Source organism: Medicago sativa, chromosome 3, assembly GCF_051527215.1.
Source record: "Medicago sativa cultivar Bolivia chromosome 3, Bolivia_mono, whole genome shotgun sequence".
Classification (NCBI taxonomy): Eukaryota; Viridiplantae; Streptophyta; class Magnoliopsida; order Fabales; family Fabaceae; genus Medicago; species Medicago sativa.
The window spans coordinates 20206219-20228706 of NC_140751.1; the positions used below are offsets into that span (position 1 = coordinate 20206219).

General features: G+C 35.2%; 3 protein-coding genes across 3 annotated transcripts; all 3 read left to right on the forward strand.

The window, feature by feature from the left end:
* Window positions 1-472: 472 nt before the first annotated feature.
* Window positions 473-934, forward strand: LOC146936253 (E3 ubiquitin-protein ligase SIRP1-like). The gene has a single exon (XM_085757686.1). The coding sequence runs from the start codon at window positions 473-475 to the stop codon at window positions 932-934; it is 462 nt and encodes a 153-aa protein (XP_085613812.1).
* Window positions 935-14088: 13154 nt separating this feature from the next.
* On the forward strand, window positions 14089-14847 carry LOC146936254 (uncharacterized). The gene has a single exon (XM_085749175.1). It carries the CDS (start codon window positions 14089-14091, stop codon window positions 14845-14847), a length of 759 nt encoding a protein of 252 aa, XP_085605301.1.
* Window positions 14848-20230: 5383 nt separating this feature from the next.
* LOC146936255 (uncharacterized) lies at window positions 20231-20659 on the forward strand. The gene has a single exon (XM_085749176.1). The coding sequence runs from the start codon at window positions 20231-20233 to the stop codon at window positions 20657-20659; it is 429 nt and encodes a 142-aa protein (XP_085605302.1).
* Window positions 20660-22488: the final 1829 nt, after the last annotated feature.

The following is a 22488-nucleotide window of genomic DNA, read 5'->3' on the forward strand; positions in this document are numbered from 1 at the left end:
GTAAAATAAAATAAATAATAGATGCAAAAAATATTATTACCGTTAGGATGAAACTCACCGACTTGTACCCGCTGGGCAGCGGGAATTCCGATTCTATCCTTCTTTTTTGTTTTTACCTTGGAGAAATAACCTAGGAAGCAACCTCATAACCTAGCTATAAATAAGGTTGTTCTGTCACACTCTTCTATCATCCATCCTTCACACACTCTCTCTCTCTCTCTCTCTCTCTAAGGTTGCCTTGTCGTGCTGATAACTCTCAAGGTTTCCTTGGTTGCTACTTGCCCTGAGGTTCTTGCGCCACGTTTGTTCTGTTTCTTTCTTTTGCCCTAAACCTAATAAAGGTTTCTATTTTTCACATTTTCTTTATTCTTCTATTATTGTCAATAATATAATTTCCATTAACAGTTCTTCTTTTCTTGACAATTCCTTCTTTCTGTATTTCCTTGTTATTTTTTTAATATAATTGAGAGCCATGGAGCAACATCGTCGTTCAAGGAGAAGTGTGTCCGCTGAAGACAACGACTCGGTTATGATTTTGGATGCTATTGATCTAAATCCCCCTCCTCATTATCACACTCTTACTAGAAATTCATCAAGAAGGTTTGCAAGAAATTTTATAAGATCTTCAACGACTACTCCATATGTTGATGGCCACTATATTTTACATGTCATCAACCACATCAACGAGAATCATACTAGTAGAAGAAATAGAGTCAGACATGTTTATCACAATCTTCCAAGAGTCGAAATTGTAGAAGAAATGAAGTGTGAAGTTTTGATGTGTTCGATTTGTTTGGTGGAGCTTTCGGTTGGGTTGAAAGCAATTCGGTTGCCTTGCTCGCATATCTACCACGATGAATGTATCATGAAATGGTTAGATAGATCAAACACATGCCCTATGTGTCGTCAAAGCGTATCTCATGTTTCTTCATGACATTATTTCTTTGTACATGTTTTAAATTGTTTTCTTCAATTTCTTGGTGAAATATGTTTTAAATATATTGGGTTTTTACCTTTGTTTCTTTCCTTTCTATTTTGTCTATTATGTTAGTATATACACAATGTATCGTGTTTAAAACTATTCTTCAAATTGTGCCATAAAATATATTCATGTTTGTAAATTGTAATTACTTTCAATAATTTAGCCACAAAACTTCTATATCTCTATAACCAGTAACATACTAGCAGAACAAAAATTACAGGCAATGTTAATATGACAACAATCAAAACAACTGTAATGTTCTTATTGCTGCTTCCACTTCCTCTTGTGCTTCCATCACTTGAAGCCTTAATGTAAGAAACATAACCAAAAGAGAAACAGTTCCATGAACTTCTTTGGAAAAACATTGCAAGACAAGACCAATTTCCATGGCTAGATATTTGACAGCTACACAAATCAGTTTTCGAAAAGGGCTGAAGATAATCGAGCGTAAAGTAACCAAGTGCATAAACATCGTTCAGTTCTTCAATAGATATTTCTGATTGATCATCACAAGGAGAGCCAAAACAGAAGGACAGCAACATCTATGGCTGTCTTGTGGAAAAATTACAACGTGACCGCCCTTATCAATTGTTTTGCTGTTATCCTTCTAGAAAGTCCAATAAGTATGGAGTTTTGGAACATTACCAGATTTTATCTCAATAACATAGGTCAAATTATTTGGAATAGCTTCACTTGATGTTTCATTTGTGATGTCATTGAAGACTCTTTCTCGAGCCTTAGAACTGGATTTTGGGCCTTCTATGTATTACTACCACTTGATGACTTTACGAGTGGATAATGATGACGAGGTAGAACCTGAAAATCTGAGTCGCACTAATCCTTAAACGCTATCAAGCATTTTAGTGGTGATGTGCCCTACATTAGTAAAGATTTCGTGTCGATATAGGGAGTCAAGACACCTTCCTAAAACAGAGAATTCCTCGATTCTTAAACTACCGATTGAACATGCTTTTGTGTTCAATGTACTGTTAAGAAGTGACCAATCAATAAATGTTGAGGGACACATTCAAGATCTGTCAGTTTCAGTGCAAGGACATGTAGCTGGTTATGAAGCGTTACATCTTAAATTCTTTCAGAAGGGATCATTTGTCACTTTCCGAGGAAAGAAATCCAAGTTACTAGAACAAACACAATATTCTATCTCTGAGATGTTTTCTATACATGTCTTCAAGCACTGTCCTATCTTGTCTTGGGGCTTTCTTCTCCACTATCAAGCAGAAAACCCGCAAAACAATTGGTTAAGCCTTTCAAACACGGGAGGGAAGAATGCTTATTCATGTGACAAGAAATTAAATCACAATGCACAACAAGAAATAAACTAAAGTCAATGAATTCGCAGATGAAGTGCTTTTACAATGAGATTGGTTTCTCAAATCAAATGCTTCTCTGAAAATATCTGTAACCTACTCTTGAGATTTCAGAAAATGCAAAAATCAAACTCATTTTCAAACGTAAACAAATAATGCTCAAATCAAATGAAAATTAGGCTGATTACATATATCTCTAAAACCCCTATGCAAACAAGAGAGAAAGCTAATCTGAATTTAAATCAATAGTAAGATCAAAGAGAGATCAAATTTTTAAAAGATATTTTCCTCCGTAAATTGTCACCTGGGATCAGAAAACTGAATCCACTTTAGGATGATCCATTACCTAGCAAGTTGATAATTATATTAGAACTTAGGAAAAGATTGATCACCAGGAATCTAGCTTGATAATTACTGATATTGTTTTCCTTAGTTCCTATTTATCATTCACCAAAAACCATCATAGCAAGTCTGATCACTGCTCATTTTAGTCTTTTCATTCATATCAGTATCACTGCAATTTGTTCTTTTTTATCAGTTCAATTTAAGCCTCATATTCCAAATACACAACAAGTAAACAAAACAAAGTGAAATTATTTGGACAAAACAAAGTTTATGATTAAGCCATGCAATTCATTAAATTGCTTAATTCAATACCTATTTCATATTCTCTACACAACCAGTAGCTTGATGGTGCAGAAGAAAGCACCAAGAGAATAAATCTTAGTTAGAAAATCTAAACGAAAGCATATTCATGATTAATTATTCTAGTCAAAAAGATATTAAGCATGTAAAGAAAAATTAAAATGAAACATGATATTTTTTAGGTTGAACTTGCAAGATTATGAACTTGCATCAAGGTCGCAATAGACATCCCAACTACGTTGGCATCCCTAGAACTACAAATCCCTTCCAAGCATACTCAAAAATTTCATAGAAATACAAAGAGTTGCACGGTTGTGTCGTACCCAAGACAAAAGAAAAAAATACAAGAAGAACAAAAAAAGAGCCAAGGGACGGAATTGGGCAATTCAAGTCGATCCCTAAAAAATACATCTCTTAAAAACAAAGGAATTTTCTCATCCGTCGAATTTTCCCAAACCAAAGCATCCTCAGTCGGAAATGAAGTAATGACAATGCAACACTCCTAATGCTCCAAAAGAGAAACATCATGACTAATGTTTGATACGTTTACCCTTGTATCAGGCATTATATTTGATTCCCAATTTTGGACTTCTTTCAGTGACTCTTCGACACGTAAGGTGTGAAACTTGTATTATCAATGTTTTCTTCACCATTTCTAGAGTCAAAAACTTCCTGAATAAAAGCAATATCTTGCGTAACCAAAGTGTTACCCTAATTTTTAGTCACATCAGGAGGTTCAACATCTATCTGTCTCGACGTGAACTTCAACAGATTCCAGAATAGTTTCTACGAAAACTTCAGTCCCGGGCCTCACAATTTCATCGGTTACATTTTGCAAAGCAAGACGGAAAGCAGTACTTGATTTAAGTGAAACGGCTGCGTGTCATGGTCAGTAGCAACAATCTACTGTGTGTGCTGCGTGTTATTTTCTTGAATTTATGTGGTTTGCACCTGCTGGTCATCATTAATGTCTGATTGCAACTGCTGTTCAGTATTCATTTCAGTTTGCAACTGCTGTTCAATTTTAGTTTGCAACTGCTGATGTATCTCAGAACAATCTGTAGCGTCTATGGGAGACTAATGTTCGACGGTAGCAATGGGAACAGAATACGGTTTTTCAAATCCTTTGATGATGATCCGATAGCATCTGGGTTCTCCTTCTCTATCTCATGCCAACGCTTCATCGTGTTTCTGTTGTGTACAACCACTTGCGTTTTCTCTTTGTCATCCTTGTTAGCTTTGTCATTCGGGTGAAGCCATCTGCAGTTTGATATGTGGTGTCCAATAATTTTACAATGAGAATAGATCTTAGGAAGCCATTCATAATCAATCCAACATTAAAAGAAAATCCTTCCCATTCTACCAATATTTCAAGAAAAAGACTACCGAAAAAATCAATATCAACTAGGATACACGCGTAATCCTTCCCTTTCAACCCTTTATTACTGCCTTGTTGGCCGACTCCTCACTACCAAACCTATTTGTTTCCATACTTTCAAAACTCGAATGGCATCCCTATGAAAACCTAAGCATCAGGTGGACATAACCTTGATGGACCCTAACCGTTTCATGTTCCAATTTGTCAATTATGCTGACACGGAACGAATTGTGCAACAAGGAACTCGGCTTTTTCCCACTGATATGGATCAAGGTCTCTGATGGAAAGGATCCATATACCATGTCTCTCGACACAATTGAACTGTGGGTGCAGGTTCACAACCTTCCTTTTGGTTTTATGACGGATTCCATGAGTATTAATTGCTGGTGAATCAAGCTCGAGAAATATGACTATGAGAACAATTTCGGGCTTTCCTTCCTTGTCTCATAGTCATATTTCTCGAGCTTGCCTACATGATTCCCCAGCAATACTCTCATGGAATCTGTCATAAAACCGAAGGGAAGGTTATGAACCTGCACCCATAGTTCAATTGCGTCGAGAGGCATGGTATTTGGATCCTTTCCAACAGAGACGTTACTCCAGATCAGTGGGAAATTATCAAAAAGCCAAGGTCCTTGTTGTACAATTCGTTCCATGTTCGCATAATTGAAAAATTGGAACATGAAACGGTTAGGGTCCATCAAGGTTATGTTTACATGATGCTTAGGTTTCCATAGGGATGTCATTCGAGTTTTGAAAGTATGGAAACAAACAGGTTTGGTTGTGAGGAGTCGGCCAACAAGGCAGTAATCAAGTCAGGGTTGAAAGGTGTTCTCTAAGCATTTTTGTTTGGGACAGTGTTTTGGTGAGAGGTGGACATGATGATAAACAAAGCAAGGAAAAAACATAATTTTTGTGATGTAATGCAAGCAAGGTTGTTTTGCATTTGGTGATGAGAACAAGCTTTCACACAGCCTCTATTTATACAATTTCGCACCTGCAATATTTCCAGATATTTCTCCAACAAATTATTGCACCAATACTGATAAGGAAGTTGTTTGATGAAGAAAAAAGCCAGTAAAAACTTTTAAATGCCAATAAAGTTGTTATTGCTACTGAGGAACCTGATATAGAAACAAAGTGATTCGGTTTTCCAAGAATACATGGGCATGAATAATTGTTTACAAAAATATTGAACGCGTTCCTAAGAGTTGATAGAATGGTTTCCTCCATGTAAGCAATAAAAATCTTTTTCATAAACATTCATGATCATTTCCTTCCTTGGGGCCAAAATATGAAAGTCGGCACTCCACAATGATCTCGTAATTGAACGACGATATTTTACAATCATTTCCTCCTTGCGCTCTATTGCTAATCAGAGTGTAATATTGCCCAAAATTACGCTATCAAACAGATGTTGAGTGAATGACATCCAATAACTAAAATTTCTGATAAAAAACTTAAACAAATGACATTAAAAAACTAATAAAACAATTTATCAAAATTTTGGGACTTCTGGAGGAACCTGATAATAATATATGTTGAATAAAAAAATATTGTAAACACAAATGACATACAAACATGTTCACGTATGTAAACACAAGTTGATTACAACAGGTGAGCTGCTCAGTGAAACGTCCTAGTCGGAGTCTCAAGAGCACTCTTAAGAAGTAAATGAATAATACACTGCTTTCCTCTCTAGAATCTGTCCCATCAAACATCCACGTGTTCCCCTTTTATAGTCCTCAAAGTGTTGGTTTAATGGGTCCTTCTCTGATCATTCAAGGCTCATTGACTTGTGATCCAGAGCCTTCTATTGGTTGTCTACTTTAAGTACGGCCGCGCGTGGACTAGGAAGCGACTCATCCGTACTAGGCGCGTGGAGTTGAGACGCGATGATCGTCCGTACGTGACACGTGGAATTAAGTTAAGAGGAGATGAGCTGGCTAGCTTGACTTGAACAATCAGACCAGTGTTGACTGAAGACGTACTGAGCTGGCTGGCTTGACTTGAACAATCAAACCAGTGTTGACTGAAGATGTGCTGAGCTAGCTGACTTGACTTGAACAATCAGACCAGTGTTCACTGAAGACGTAATGAGCTGACTAGCTTGACTTGAACAATCAAACCAGTGTTGACTGAAGACGTGTTGAGCTGGCTAGCTTGACTTGAACAATCAATCCTGTGTTGACTGAAGACATGCTGAGCTAGCTGGCTTGTCTTGAACAATCAAATGGGAATGGTCTACCCATAGCAGTCCAAAACCCTAACGAAATAGTTCATCTTAATGTTGAGACGAATTAGTTATGTCATAAAAAAAATATTATAGAAGCAGAACGACCAACACGTGATGAGAGAGAGAGAGTGAAAGAGAGAAAAGTAACAAATACAAAAGATTTTCTAATATTTAATCTAAAATAAATAATGAATGCAAAAAACATTATTACCCCAACACGTGATGAGAGAGAGAGAGAGAGAAAGAGAGAAAAGTAACAAATACAAAAGATTTTCTAATATTTAATCTAAAATAAAATAAAATAAATAATGAATGCAAAAAACATTATTACCGTTGAAATTCACCGACTCATACCGCTTGGCAGCGGGGAATCTTGATCGCCAAGGTTCTCTTTTATTTTTACCGTTAGAACCAAACCCTACAAAGTAACCTCAAAACCAATCTATATATACATTTATATTAGGTTGTTCTGTTCTCGTACCAATTTGTGCCTCTTCTATTTGTTTGTTTTCATCATCACTCAATACATTCTTGCTTCTTCTTTGCTTCCGATAAATAATTCTTTAAGGTTGTTGTGTTGATTCTTGCGCCACACTTTCTCTGTTTCTTTCTTGTGCCCTAAACCTAAAGGTTTCTATTTTTCACACTTTCTTTTTTTCTTCTATTATTATCCATAGTTTAATTTCCATTACTAGTCTTCTTTTCTTTATAATTCCTTCTTTCTGTATTTCCTTCTTTTTTTTTTTATAAAATTGAGAGCAATGGGGCAACATCAACGTCGTACAAGAAGAAGTGTGTCCATCGAAGACAACGACTCGGTCATGATTTTGGATGTTATTGATCTAAATCCCCCTCCTCTTTATCACACTCTTACTAGAAATCCATCAAGAAGGTTTACAAGAAATTTTGTAAGATCTACAACGACTACTCCTTATAATGATGGCCACTATATTTTCCCTGTTATCAACCACATCAACGTGAATCATACTAGTAGAAGAAGTGGAGTTTCCAAGAGTCGAAATTGAAGAAATGACTTGTGAAGCTTTGACGTGTTCTATTTGTTTGGCGGAGCTTCCGGTTAGGTCGAAAGCAGTTTCGTTGTCATGCAAGCATATCTACCACGATGAGTGTATCATGAAATGGTTAGATAGATCGAACACATGCCCTATGTGTCGTCAGAGCGTATGTCATGTTTCTTCATGACATTATTTCTTTGTACATGTTTTAATTTTTGTTTATTCAATTTCTTGGTGAAATATGTTTTAAATATATTGGGTTAATTTTTACCTTTGTTTCTTTCCTTTCTATTATGTCTATTATACACACACACACACACACAATGTATTGTGTTTAAAACTATTCTTCAAATTGTCCCATAAAATATATTCATGTAAGTTGTAATTATTTTCAATAATTTAGCCACAAAATTTCAATAAGTTCATATATATTTAAATTAATCGGATCAACTTATATCATTAATCCACAACAATTGATATTAGAGAAAGTAATAGCATCATCCCTTCCTAAGACTATGATACAAGTTGCATTTACATCTGCATCAGCAGAGAAAATGAATTTCCAAAACAAAGACTTAGGGCCCATTTGTTTTAACTTTTTTTTAAAATAGATTTTTATAGTGTAATATCTTTTTGTTACAATTTTTTTAACAAAGAAACTTTTAAGGAAAGTTTCGAATAAAAAATCCATTTGAATAGTTTATCTTAAAATGTAATTTTAAGTATTTCATCATTTTGTTAAAAAAAATTGGATACTAAAATTTTGAAAAAATCTCTAAAAAAACATATTTCAAATAGTTTTTCATAAAAATCATTTTTGAAAGATGTCACTTTGAAAAAATATGTGATTTTTACTTTCTAAAATCTCTAACGATGAATATTTAAGTTAGTGAAGTCCAATAAGTCTTTTGTTTTGAAACTAGCTGAAAGAATAGCATTACCAGATTTGATCTCAATAATATAGTTGAAGTTATTTGGACTAGCTTCATTTGACGTTTCATTCATGATGTCATTGAAGGCTCTTTCTCGAGCCTTAGAACTGGACTTTGGGCCTTCTATGTATTACATTTACTACTAATTGATGACTTTACGAGTCGATGATGATATTGAAGGTTTAGAACCTAAAAATCTGAGTCGCACTAGTCCTTGAACGCTATCAAGCATTCGGTGGCATTTAGGGTGGGTAGGGGAAAGATTTTCCCGCTATGGGAAAGTAGTCTTTTTAGCCATTGATATATTATTATTTTAAATCAATGGTTTAGATCTATCACTGGCAACCTATATGCAACTTTTTGGCATAAAATCTATTTAAAAAAGCTGACCCCACAAAAGAATTAAAAAAAAAAATTCTTATACGATGATTGTGGGCCTTCTGCTTTTTCGTTTATTACGAAAAGAATTAAAAAGTTCAACAAAATCATAACAAATTAATAATGGATTTTAATTAAAAATTAGAAAACTCAAAATTAGAATTAAAAATAAATAGGGTTCTTGTTGTCCATTAAATTTCTGGGTTTCCTTTCCAAAACCCAACCCAGAAAATTGAGAAAATGCAAATCTATAGTTTTCACTAAAATGGGAAAGAATCGCATTTTTCCCTTTGTTTAATTCATGATTTTGTGTCTACAATTTAATAGCCATGGAGATCAGAGGCATAAAAACTCAATTTTCAGAAACCCAAAATGATAGCCAAGAAAAGGTTGAAGCTTTTGTATTTTATTAGGTTGAAGATGATGAGATTTAAGAAAATGGGTTTTCTTTTAAAAAAATGGGTTGAATTTGATTTTTGTTAGGAAAATGGCCAAGATGCATGGTGGGAACTAGGAATGGACAGTCTTCATTGCAGCCTCAAAATCTTAGTAGTTCCAGCCACTCACACGAGATCAAGCAGTAGTGGATCCAGAAGAAATTGCACAAAGTAAAAACAATTGGATGAACATTTCAGATCTGATGAGAATTAGTTTCAATAAGATATGTTGAAATAACAATCTTTATAGCAATAATTGAGATTAAAATCACATGAATGAGTATTTGACTATCATGAAGTTTATGGGTGGCATTTATAATTTTTTCAATTTTTTGGAATTGAACAACTTTGAACATGAAAATTATGCATTTTTATCTTTAATCACGATGAAATAGAAGAAGATAACATGCAATAAGGGGGTGTGGATTTTTATGTTACGAATGGGAGGTGATTTAGAAAACATGAATTTCCTAATATTTGATAATATAAAAAGTTTTTATTGATTTTTTATTTTAAATTGTAGCAGGTTATAGCTGCCAGCTGTAGGTAAAAGTTGGACTTTCCCATGGTGGGAAAATCTTTCCCCTACCCACCCTAAATGCCACCCAAGCATTCTAGTGGTGACGTGATCTGCATTAGTAAAGATTCTTGTCAATATAGGGTGATGTGGTGGTGGTTTTCCCGGGGTTGGGGGGGGGGGGGGGGTGAGGGTTTGTAGCCTCCTCCATCCGGGCCCGACTTCCTGGGTTACTCTTTGTGCTCTTTTCTCCTTGCAGGTTTTCTGTTTTGGTGCGTGGTGTTTCCCTTGGGTTGTGCTTCTTTGGTGTTATTCTTATTTCTTTGTTTTGTTTTTAGTTGTTTTTGGTGGCGCCTTTGGGGTGTTTCTCCTTCCTCACTTGTGGGGCTAGGGTCTCACCCTAGGGGTCTTTGAGCGGGGTGTCTTCGGGCGACCTCTTGGTGTATTATGTACCGTGTTCCTATTTTCTTTATATTTATATATATATTTTGCCATTCAAAAAAAAACCGTCATAGCATGTCCGATCACTGGTCATTTTAGTCTTTTCATTCATATCACTGCAATTTGTTCTTTTTTATCAATTCAATTTAAGCATCCTATTCCAAATACACAATAAGTAAACAAAACAAACTAAAATTCTTTGGACAAAACAAAGTTTATGATTAAACCATGCAATTCATTAAATTTCTTAACTCAATACTTATTTCATATCCTCTCCACAACCAGAAATAAGCACCAAGAGAATAAATCTTAGTTAGAAAATCTAAACGAAAGCATATTCATTATTAATTATTCTAGTCAAAAAGATATTAAGCATGTAAAGAAAAATTAAAATGAAAAATTATATAACTAACAAATGAAAAATTATATCACTGGAACCACAAATCCCTTACAAGCATACTCAAAAATTTAATAATAAAAGAGAAAGAAATACAAAGAGTTGCGGGGTTGTGTCGTACCCAAGACAAAAGGAAAAAAATACAAGAAGAACAAAAAAAAAACTAAGTGACTTGGGAATTGGGAAATTCAAGTCGATCCCTAAAAAATACATCTCTTAAAAACAAAGGAATTTCCTCATCTGTCGAATTTTCCCAAACTAAAACATCCTCGGTCGGAGAAAAAGTAATGACAATGCAACCAGGCACGGATGCACATATAGTAGATCGGGGAAAATTGCCTCCACTACTTTTTCTATGTTATTTGTTAAATCATTGATATTTTAGTTACTGCCCCCTCTTAAAATAATAGATTGCCTCCATTAAATGAAAATTTATACTATAAAATCAAAACTGTAAATGCATTTGAGATGAAATTTTAAATGATTTTTACCTTACTTTTTAAATATAAAGACACTTAAATAACAATTTTAGATGTTAATGGGTCTTTAATTTTTCCCATATATAAAAGTATAGTGTTTATAATGTCAAGTATTTTGCTCAATGATAATAATATTAGAGGAAAGAGGAGAAGAGAAACAAAAGGTGTACTTAGAGAATAAAGAAGCAAAGCCAATGACTTGCGCGCCAAGTTAACTCACATGCATTGCATTTGTAATTTCATTTTACATTTCATTTGCATGTAGTTAGTTACAATCTCACAGCTTCTATAAAAGCTGCACTTGTAACCGTTTTTCAAATCAATGAATCAATACAATTCTCTTTCTCTATTTTCTTCTTTGTTAAGAGCTTCAAGCTTTTCCATGGCTACTTCCATGGCGGTTTTCACTCTAAGATGGTATCAGAGCAAGTGAATCTTGCTCTGCTTCCGCACGATCTAGATAAAACCTTACTCTGTTCATTTTTTCTCCCTTTATCCTTCTTCAATTCGCATTTTGTTGCGTTTTTGATTACTCTGTTTTTCATCAGAGTTATTCTTCTGAGTTTTTCTTCGATTCTGTGATTCAACAATGGTGAGAAACAACAATAACAATCAGGATCAAGCTCTTGATCCTTACTATGTTCATCCTTCAGAGAACTCTTCAACAGTTACGGTTACGCCTCAACTAACCGGTGACAATTATCACGCTTGTTCCATGAAGATGCGAAGGGCACTTGCTATGAAAAACAAATTCAAGTTTGTTGATGGATCCATACCAATACCTGAAGTAGATGATTTGTTATACACAGCTTGGGAAAGGTGCAACAATCTAGTTCATACTTGGATAATAAATTCCATTTCACCCTCAATTGCACAAAGTGTTGTGTTTATAGAAAATGTTGTTGATATGTGGAATGATCTTAAGGATAGATTCATGAGGGGAGATAGAATTAGGGTTGCACAATTGCAAGAAGAAATTGCAAATTTGAAACAAGGAACTAAGAAAGTTACTGAGTTTTTCACTGATTTGAGAGGTTTGTGGGAAGAGTTGGATCAGTTCAGGCCTATGCCACAGTGTACCTGTCCAATTCAATGTACTTGTTTTGCTATGAGAAATAACAAAGTTTTTCGAGCAGAAGATAGAATCATCAAGTTTCTGATGGGATTGAATGATGATTATCAGAGTGTAACTACACAAGTGTTGTTAATGGATCCTTTACCTCAAATCAACAGAGTTTTCTCTATGTTTTTGCAGCACGAAAGGAAGATGCAATATAATGTTGTTGCTACTCCTATAGATGATACAGCTTCTGGTCTTGTTAATGCTATGGATGGCCAGAGACAATTTGGATGAGGTAAAGGATATTCTCCTCAAGGTAGAGGAAGAGGAAATCCTAGAGTGTGCAGTTTTTGCAATAGAACTAATCACACTGTGGAAACATGTTACAAGAAGCATGGTTATCCTGCCAATTGGGGAAGAGGGGAGGAAGTACTTTTGCCAATGCTAATTTTGCTGAAGGTGAAGAAACTGGGTCTAAAGGGAATGCTTCCACTGTGAAAAATGAAGAAGGTGGAATGATGCTGACCAAAGACCAGTATCAAAATCTGATTGCTTTGCTAGAAAGGAGCAATACTGAAGCCAAAGGCTCTGCAAATTTGATGAAGGCAAGCAGCTCAACTATGAATGCTGCAGGTAAATTCTTTACCAGTAATGCTAGTTGTAAATTTGATGACACTAGCTGGATTGTTGACACAGGAGCAACACATCACACTTGTCATGATTGGAACTGGTTTATTAGTTACTATGAAATTAACACTATTAAAGTAACTTTACCAAACAAGAGTGTTGTGGAGGCATGTTACAAAGGAAATGTGAAGTTGTCTGATACTTTACATATTCATGATGTATTATACTTACCACAGTTTGCTGTGAATCTCATATCTGTCTCAGAGTTGTGCAAAGAACAAGATTGTGTTCTGAATTTTGAGGCTAATCAGTGTATTATACAGGACAAGAAGGATATGAGGAGGATTGGTTTGGCTGAAGAAGTGGATGGACTCTATTACTTGAAGGCTAAGAAAGAAAAACAAAGAGTAGCCAAAATTTCAAGTATTTCTGTTTTGCATAATAAAGAAAGTAGTTCAGTTCCTTCTGGAGTTTTATGGCATCTTAGACTTGGGCGTCTATCTCATGATAGAATGCAATGTATGAATAAATAGTATAGTTACATTTCAACTAGTTCTCATGTAGTTTGTGATGTCTGTCAATTGTCTAGACAGAAAAAATTGCCTTATTCTATTAGTCAAAATAATGCACAGCATGTGTTTGATCTTGTGCATGTTGATATTTGGGGTCCCTTTTCAACTGAATGTATACATGGTTTCAGATATTTTTTAACCATTTTGGATGATCATAGTAGACATGTGTGGGTTGCTATTGTGAAATCTAAATCAGAAGCTTCATCAAAGATTAAGAGTTTTGTGTCTATGATAGACAATCAGTTTGAAAAGAAAGTTAAGTCCATTAGAAGTGACAATGGACCTGAGTTCTTGTTGCAAGAATACTATGCAAAGAAAGGGATATTACACCAAAGAAGTTGTGTTTACACACCTCAACAAAATGGAAGAGTGGAAAGGAGGAATCAACACATATTGAACATCAGCAGAGCTTTGATGTTTCAGTCCAAATTGCCAAAGAAGTTTTGGTCATATGCTGTCTTGCATGCAGTGTATCTCTTGAATAGAATACCAACCAAACTTTTACAAAATAGGTCATCTTATGAACTTTTGTATAAACATGCTCCTGACTTGAGTCATCTTAAAGTGTTTGGGTGTCTCAGCTATGCTTCCACACTACCTGTTAACAGACACAAGTTTGACCCCAGAGCAAAGAAATGTGCATTTCTGGGTTAGAAGTCAGGGATGAAAGGTTATATTCTAGTTGACGTTCATAACACTGAGATTCTGGTTTCTAGAAATGTGAAGTTCTTTGATTTAGAATTTCCCTTTCATTCTCTATCATTGAATCCTCTTCCACATAATCATATTTACATAGACAGCAGTTATGACTTGTCTGCTAAGGCACCTGCTGTCACCAATGAACCAGTTGAAGATACTTCATTTATTGAAGATGTTAATGATAATAATGGTGTTTCTGATGAAGTTGAGCACTTAAACAATGATGTTGAAGATGTTCAACCTTCATCTGTTAGAAGGTCACAAAGAGTCAGCAAGCCTCCATCTTACTTGCAAGACTATGTTTGTCAATCTAATAATTACCCCATGACAAACTATGTGTGTTATTCTCAACTTACACCCCATCATCAAAGTTACGTTTTCTCTATTACACATGATGTAGAACCCACTACTTATCATCAAGCATGTAAAGATTCCAAATGGTTAGTAGCTATGCAGAATGAAATAGAGGCTCTCAATGCTAATCATACTTGGAAATTTGTTGATTTACCTCCAAATGTTGTTGCTATTGGAAGTAAATGGGTATATAAGATTAAAAGACATGCAGATGGGAGTGTTGAAAGGTACAAAGCCAGGCTTGTGGCACAGGGTTATACACAAACTGAAGGTTTGGATTACTTTGAGACATTCTCTCATGTTGCCAAGATGTCAACTATCAGAGTACTTCTAGCTTTAGCATCAATTCATGGCTGGCATCCCCAATAATTGGATGTTAATAATGCTTTTCTACATGGAGATTTGAATGAGGCAGTATACATGAGAGTGCCACAAGGAGTAGATGCTCCTAAATCAGGTCAAGTTTGTAAACTCCTCAAATCATTGTATGTTCTGAAGCAAGCTAGCAGGAAATGGTTTGAGAAGCTCACTCAATTCCTTCATGCACAAGGTTTTGTTCAAGCAGCTTCTGATCATACTTTATTCATTCAAACCACTGCTTCATCTTTTACTGCACTTTTAGTGTATGTAGATGATATTATTCTTGCTGGTACATCTCTCACTGAGTTTGATACATTAAAGCTTGCTCTTCATCATACTTTTAAGATTAAAAATCTAGGGCAGCTTAAATTTTTTCTTGGGCTTGAAGTAGCACGTTCCTCCAAAGGTATTACTTTATGCCAAAGGGAGTACTGTTTGGAGCTCTTAGAGGATGCAAAGCTTACAAATTATAAACTTGCAAGCACTCCTCTTGATCCAGCTACTAGATTACACCAGGATGGAGGTTCTCTTCATCCTGATGTGTTTTCCTATAGAAGGTTAGTGGGCAGATTGTTGTATCTCACTACCACCAGACCTGATATTGCATATGCTACACAACAATTGAGTCAGTTTATGGCTTCTCCCACTGCTCTTCATTATCAAGCTGCACTTAGGGTTCTTAGATACCTCAAAAGATCCCATGGGCGTGGCTTGTTATTTTCCCAATCATCTGATCTTCAGCTGTTAGGGTTCAGTGATGCTGATTGGGAGGGTTGCCTAGATAGCAGAAAATCTATTTCTGGTTATTGCTTCTTCATTGGTAGATCTTTGGTCTCTTGGAAATCAAAGAAGCAAAACACTGTCTCATGTTCCTCTGCAAAAGCAGAATATAGAGCTTTGGCCTCTGCAACCCGTGAATTGCAATGGATGTGTTTTCTTTTGCATGATTTGCAGCAGTCACCATCTCGTCTGCCTGTACTTTACTGTGACAATCAAAGCGCTTTGCACATTTCAGCTAACCCAGTGTTTCATGAAGTACCAAACACTTGAATATTGATTGTCATCTTGTACGAGAGAAGCTGCAAGCTGGTGTTATGAGATTGCTCCCTGTTTCTTCTCAAAATCAAACTGCAGATGTTTTTACAAAGGCTTCAGGACCACGCCAGTTTTATGAATGCATCAACAAGCTAGGCATGCTTGACATTTATCAACCTCCATCTTGTGGGGGGGTATTAGAGGAAAGAGGAGAAGAGAAACAAAAGGTGTACTTATAGAATAAAGAAGCAAAGCCAATGACTTGCGCGCCAAGTTAACTCACATGCATTTCATTAGTAATTTCATTTTACATTTCATTTGCATGTAGTTAGTTACAATCTCACAGCTTCTATAAAAGCTGCACTTGTAACCGTTTTTCAAATCAATGAATCAATACAATTCTCTTTCTCTATTTTCTTCTTTGTTAAGAGCTTCAAGCTTTTCCATGGCTACTTCCATGGCGGTTTTCATTCTAAGAAATAATGTTATTATTTTATCACTTTTGCATTGCTAAAAATTTTGTATAAAATTTTTATCTTATAAATTATTGGCCCCGTAAATCAAAATTTCTGGATCCGTCACTGAATGCAACACCCCTAATGCTCCAAATGAGAAACATCATGAGTAATGTTTCTTGCTGACGGCCCTAAAAGGCTACTCACAAATAATCTAATATAATCGCTTACCAAGAACTCCCTCTACACAGTTACTTATATAGAATACTACCAAGGAGATATTTCCAGAGAATATCTTTACTAAGGAGATATTTTCTTGAATTTATGTGGATTGCACCTGTTGGTCATCATTTATTTCTGATAGCACCGGCTACTTAATATTCATTTCAATTTGCACATACCGTTCAATCTCAGATTGCAACTGCTGTTCAGTATTCATTTCTGTTTGCACCTGCTGATGTATCTCAAAAAAATTTGTAGCATCTATGGGAGATTAATGTTCGTCACTAGCTCTTGTTTGTGCTTTTTGGGAGGTTTAGGTGTTTACGGAGTTTGGAGGGTGCGTGTCACGTTGTGTTGAGCCTTTTCCTTTTGATTTGTTTGTTGTTTAAACTTTGCATGCCATGTCTTTCGTCTTACATATTGTGTGCTGGTTTTCGGTGGGCCGGTTCATTTGGCTTCGAGATCGGGAATCGGGGTCTAGCTGCAATCTTTGTTTGACTTGATTTGGTTTTTCTCTGGTGTACCGGGGCGAGGGGTGCCCTGCTAATTTGGTACTATATTCTGGTGGGCCGATCGCTTTTGATTCGAGATCGGGAGTCAGTTCTTTGACTCAAGTTGGTTTTTGGGCTTTGTGTTGTGCTCTTTCGGTGGATCGGAGGTTGCGACGTTTGTGATAGCTGAATGATCCTTAGGTTAGGTGCTCTTCGGATTGTGGCTCAGCTTGGGTGTTGGGGTCTGGGAGTTTTATTTTGAGGGTGTTCATTGTGGGTGAGTAGTGACAATGGGCGGTGTTGGATACCGTGTTTACAATGGTTGTTTTTTTTGGAGTCTGTTTTAGGTGTTGATGTGTTTTGGTGGGTTTATCTTCAGGGGTGTTTTTAGGTGGTTATGGTGTACCGTCTATATGTGGCACCATTTGTATCTTGTTTTGTCCATACCTTACGTCTTGTGGGGATGGCGTTTAATAATATTTGTCGATTCAAAAAAAATATAGTTTTCCAAAAGCCTTCGATGATCCGATACAATCCAGGTTTTCCTTCTCTACCTCATGCCAACGCTTTATCGCGTTTCTGTTGTGTTCAACCACTTGCGTTTTGTCTTTGTCATCCTTGTTAGCTTTGTCATTCGGGTGCAGCCATCTACAGTTTGATATGTGGTGTACAATAATTTTACAATGAGAATAGATCTCCAAAAGCCATTCATAATCAATCTAATCGAACATTGAAAGAAAATCCCTCCCTTTCTACCAATATTTCACGAAAAAGACTACCGAAAAAATCAATATCAACTAGGATACGTGCAATGTCCGAAAGTGCAGTTCCTAGTCGAAGCATCAATATGAGTGGCATTCCTAGGTCTCTTGCAATTTCGAATAAATTTCGATCTAACCAATATTCTTGAGGCAACTCCATAAGCCGTATCCAAAACTGGGTGTGAATCTGCCACTGCGTATGTTTGTTGAAGTCCTTCGTCCATTGAAACAACTGAAGCAACCCCGGTTTACAAGGTTCATTAGACCCATGTCCCAGGCAAGGTGCATGCTTCATTTGATGCAAAAGAGAACTCAAAAATACCTTTACCAAAGGTAATCATTTTCCATGGCGCGGCTGTTTTCTACTGCTTCATCGGTTTCGCAGTAATTTGTTTGGAAGTGTACCGTTTATCTCCCGTGCTCAAAACAAGTCTCCATATAGATTTTTCTTACATGCTTTAATTCCCTACACATAAACCTCTTATGTAATTTTTGACAACAGGCCGAGGAAGAGGATCACTGATGATGCACAGTGATGGTGAAATAACTTGAGCAAATGAACGTTGTTGATTCGCTGGTTTTAGGATAATATGATTATCTGGTTGTCGGCCACACAAGGTCATGGACATGAGAAAGCCATGCCGATCTGTGAACCCTAACCTCTAATGCATAGTCACGGTCTTCATGGTTGCATTGCATAGATGGAGCGGAATAGCGATGAGGAGCCACCACTGTGGTGATGATGGCAATCGTGAAAGAAAGGAATAGGCGGCAATGCTCTAGGTCAAGCCTAGAGGTGCTGCATCTCTCTATCAAAATTGTCTCTTAAGTCTTTTAAGCATGTAAAGACAAATTAAAATGAAACATGATAGGACTAACAAATGAAAAAGCATATGAATGACTAATAATTCATCAAATTTTCATGCATGTAAGAGTTACTGGCACAAGCAAAATGAGTAAATGACTCATGAATGATTTTTTTCTTTCTCCAATGGTCCAATTCTAAAGAACTCATGTTAGTTTCCTCCCAAAAAAAGAACCAATGTGCTACAATTTTATCTCACATATTAATATTTTATTCATACTTAATTTTATTGCAACTAAAAAAATATTAATTTTAGTTTTTTTAATTAATATTAATATGAAAAAATAATTAAAAAAATGAACTTAAATTTTTATTAAAATTACTAAAAGTATAATTTAAATACTAAAGAGATAAAATTGTGAAGATAAAATTATGAGTAAAATTAAGAGCAAAGAAATGAGATTGTGAGAGCAAAATTGAATGTAATATTTTGTAAATGGTCACAATTTATATGTAAATATACTTTCAAAGTTACAAAACAATAATAAAATAAATTGATTCCTTCAAAAAAAAAAATATATTGATATATGCTGCAATTCATTCATGATCAGGACGATAACAATTATAGTCAAGTAAAAAGTTGGCTAGAAAAAATATTGTTTTTTTAATCAACGTGACATTGAAGATTGTGAGCTTGACTAAGGTTAATTAAGAAATTTTGCATCCATCAACTTAAATTAACTTCAGTTAGACTAACAATCTTTCTATTTTTTTTCTACTAAATCACAATCTTTCTAATTGTGTGCGTTTAACAGTCAATTACAACTAATTCATTATTAATATCAACAAAAATATTGTTTTTTAATCAAAGTGGCATTGAAGTTGGGTAACAAACTACAATATTGTAAATTAACTACAAAAGATTATTGTTATTTTTTTAAAGAACTACAAAACATTATTTACTACAAGGTTTACCCTAATATTAAATAATATATTTATCCTAAACTAAGGTCGAAAATAGGCTGGACCGAGTTAGACTGTAAAAGACTTGGGTCTGGCCTCGCCAGAAAGTTCAAGGCTCAAGTATAATATGTTACTTGTCATATGCTTATTTTTCACCATGAGTCTATAAGCCTTCTAAAAAGATAATATATATTTTTTCCAAATTATTACTTTTTTCAATAAATACATACTACTTATACTTATAGAAACCTTAATATTTATCCTAAAATTAATAAATAAATCATAAAGATAATAAATGTAAAATATTATTATTACCGTTGGGAAGAAAACTCACCGACTCATACCCGCTGGGCAGAGGGAATTCCGATTCTATCCTTTTCTTTTCTTTTTTACCGAGAAATAACCTAGGAAGCAACTTCATAAACTACCTATAAATTAGGTTGTTCTGTCGCACGCTTCTATCATACGCTCTCTCTCTCTGTCTAAGGTTGTCTTTTCGTGCTGATAACTCATAAGGTTTGCTTGGTTTCTTCTTGCACTGAAGTTCATGCGCCACGCTTGTTCTGTTTCTTTCTAGTGCCCTAACCCTAATAAAGGTTTCTATTCTTCATACTTTCTTTTTCTTTCATATTATCCATCAATCAATTTCTAAGTGGAGTAATGGAGCAACAACAACGTAATATAAGAAGTCCTATAAATGTAGAAAGTGATTATGTAATGATTCTTGATGCTGTTGATCTAAATCTCGCTCATCGTCGTCATACACATGGTACAAATCGATCAACAAGGCTCACTCTCTTGCGTCCTTCTATTGTTCGCCACCATAACCTCATCAACGAGGTTCGGATTACTATAAGAAATACTGAAACTATCCAAAGGCATTCTAATCGTAATCTTCCAAAAATTAGAGTTGAAGAAGGAAAGGAGTCTGAAGCAATGATGTGTTCTATCTGTTTGGCGGAGCTTTTGGTTGGATCGCAAGCAACTCGGTTGCCGTGTTCACATTTGTATCACGAAGGATGTATTATGAAATGGCTAGGTAGATCAAATACTTGCCCTATGTGTCGTCAGACTGTTCCTAATATCTGAGTTTGTTTATGTAGTTTTTTTACATGTTTTAATTTCTGTTTCTTGTATTTGTTGATGAATATAAAAATTCACTTTCTATTCTAAGTTGTTTTTTTATTTGTCTTTCTTCTGTATCTTTCTGTGTTGTCTATTATGTTCCTATTTACAATTTATTGCATTTAAAACACTTCTTCAAATTGTCCCATAAAATTTAAATATCTTGATCAATTAAGCCGCAAAATTTCAAGCAATATCAAATTTATTGAATAAAATCGCCCAGTATCATCAGTGTCGCGCAATGTTATTTTGAGTAATCATACTGCTAAGTACCAATTTTAAGTGAAAATATTTTGAGTATCACCAGTATTCCGGCAATGCCGATGAAGAAATCATATTGCTAAGTACCAATAAGTGAAAATATTTCCCTAATTTTGCATACATTTTACCAAACTCAAACAAAAGACTCAAAACTCTTGAAACTGATGATCAATTTTGAGTAATTTGCATATGTTATTTTGTTATATTAATTATTATAGTGATTGTAGGGAATATGTGAAGTCATTTTTTATCTCCTTTAATCAGCAAACGGTCTTCTTCTTCCTTCTCTTCTTAGCAAGACAGTATCTAGGTTAATTTCCATTTTCATTTCGTTGTTGTAAGTGCCTTATAGCTTTTACATTGGAAGTTGAGCTCGCTACTTAATTTGCTTAAAAGCAATACCAATGCTTCTGAGATTATTCCATATGCTTTTGGGTGGGAAATATTTTACAATTATATAATCATGAAATTAAATCACAATGCACAATTTCAAATAAGCTAAAATCATTAGAGTATAGGTACCACTCATGATACTACGATGACTAATTGATCTTCTGATTCTGAAGTCCGGAGAATTTTGATGTGTACGATGGAAAAGACTTGAAATTGACATCTTCTGAATGCCGGATAACTAACATTGGGGCATGAATCTAAATTTCTATGAGTGAGCAGGATAGAATTGCGGGGTGGATATTCAAGGCCGGACAATTCTTTGATTGTGATCACACATATAGGATGTTACCAGTTCAAAATAAAAACATCGATCAGCTGTTGAGAGATTAGGCTCACCATTGCAGCAGTATACACTTAGATCAGGATATGATACTGTGATTTCAAATGATGAAGAGAACATAGAAACATTTTACATGGCAAGCTCTTTCTCGGTGCCTTGGAACGCGACTTTGGGCCAAAAACACATGGCTGATTATGAAGCATTGCGGCTTAAATTATTTTAGCAGGGAACATAAAAGATACGATGATTTTACAAGTGGATAATGTTGATGAGGTAGAACCTGACCATCTGAAATAGAAAACACATGGCTGCATAGCAGAAATCTAGTTGCGCGGTGCTCTACTTCAATACAGGTTCTAGTTGATGGATGTGGTTCAAAAAACTTGAAAACACATGATTTTAAGATTGTGTACAAGGTTACTAGTCAAGCAACTAGAACTTTTATTTTAGAAAATCAAAACTTTATTATATGAATCATTAATAAGATAACAAAACATAGGATCATCCACAAATACTTCAACTCCTTCTGAAAAATTTGAATATTGTTATTCATTTAACCAGCTCTTCAACTCAAATCCAAAGGGAATCATTTATTCATTTAACAAAGAGACTATCAACTTACCAACTCTTTTCCTCTCATGGAATCTATGATGAAATAATGTAAGCACACATTTTAATTTCGTCTCTTCTGTAAAATAAAATTTCTCTTAAACCTACCACACTAAGAATATTGTTCTGCAGCCAAATCTTCACGAGTCCCGCCAAGATTCAAAGCCTGCTTCGCCAAACCAGAAATCTC

Coding starts and splice junctions, on each gene's coding strand:
- LOC146936253 (XM_085757686.1), top strand. CDS start 473: ATGGAGCAACATCGTCGTTCAAGGAGAAGTGTGTCCGCTGAAGACAAC.
- LOC146936254 (XM_085749175.1), top strand. CDS start 14,089: ATGAAAGGTTATATTCTAGTTGACGTTCATAACACTGAGATTCTGGTT.
- LOC146936255 (XM_085749176.1), top strand. CDS start 20,231: ATGGAGCAACAACAACGTAATATAAGAAGTCCTATAAATGTAGAAAGT.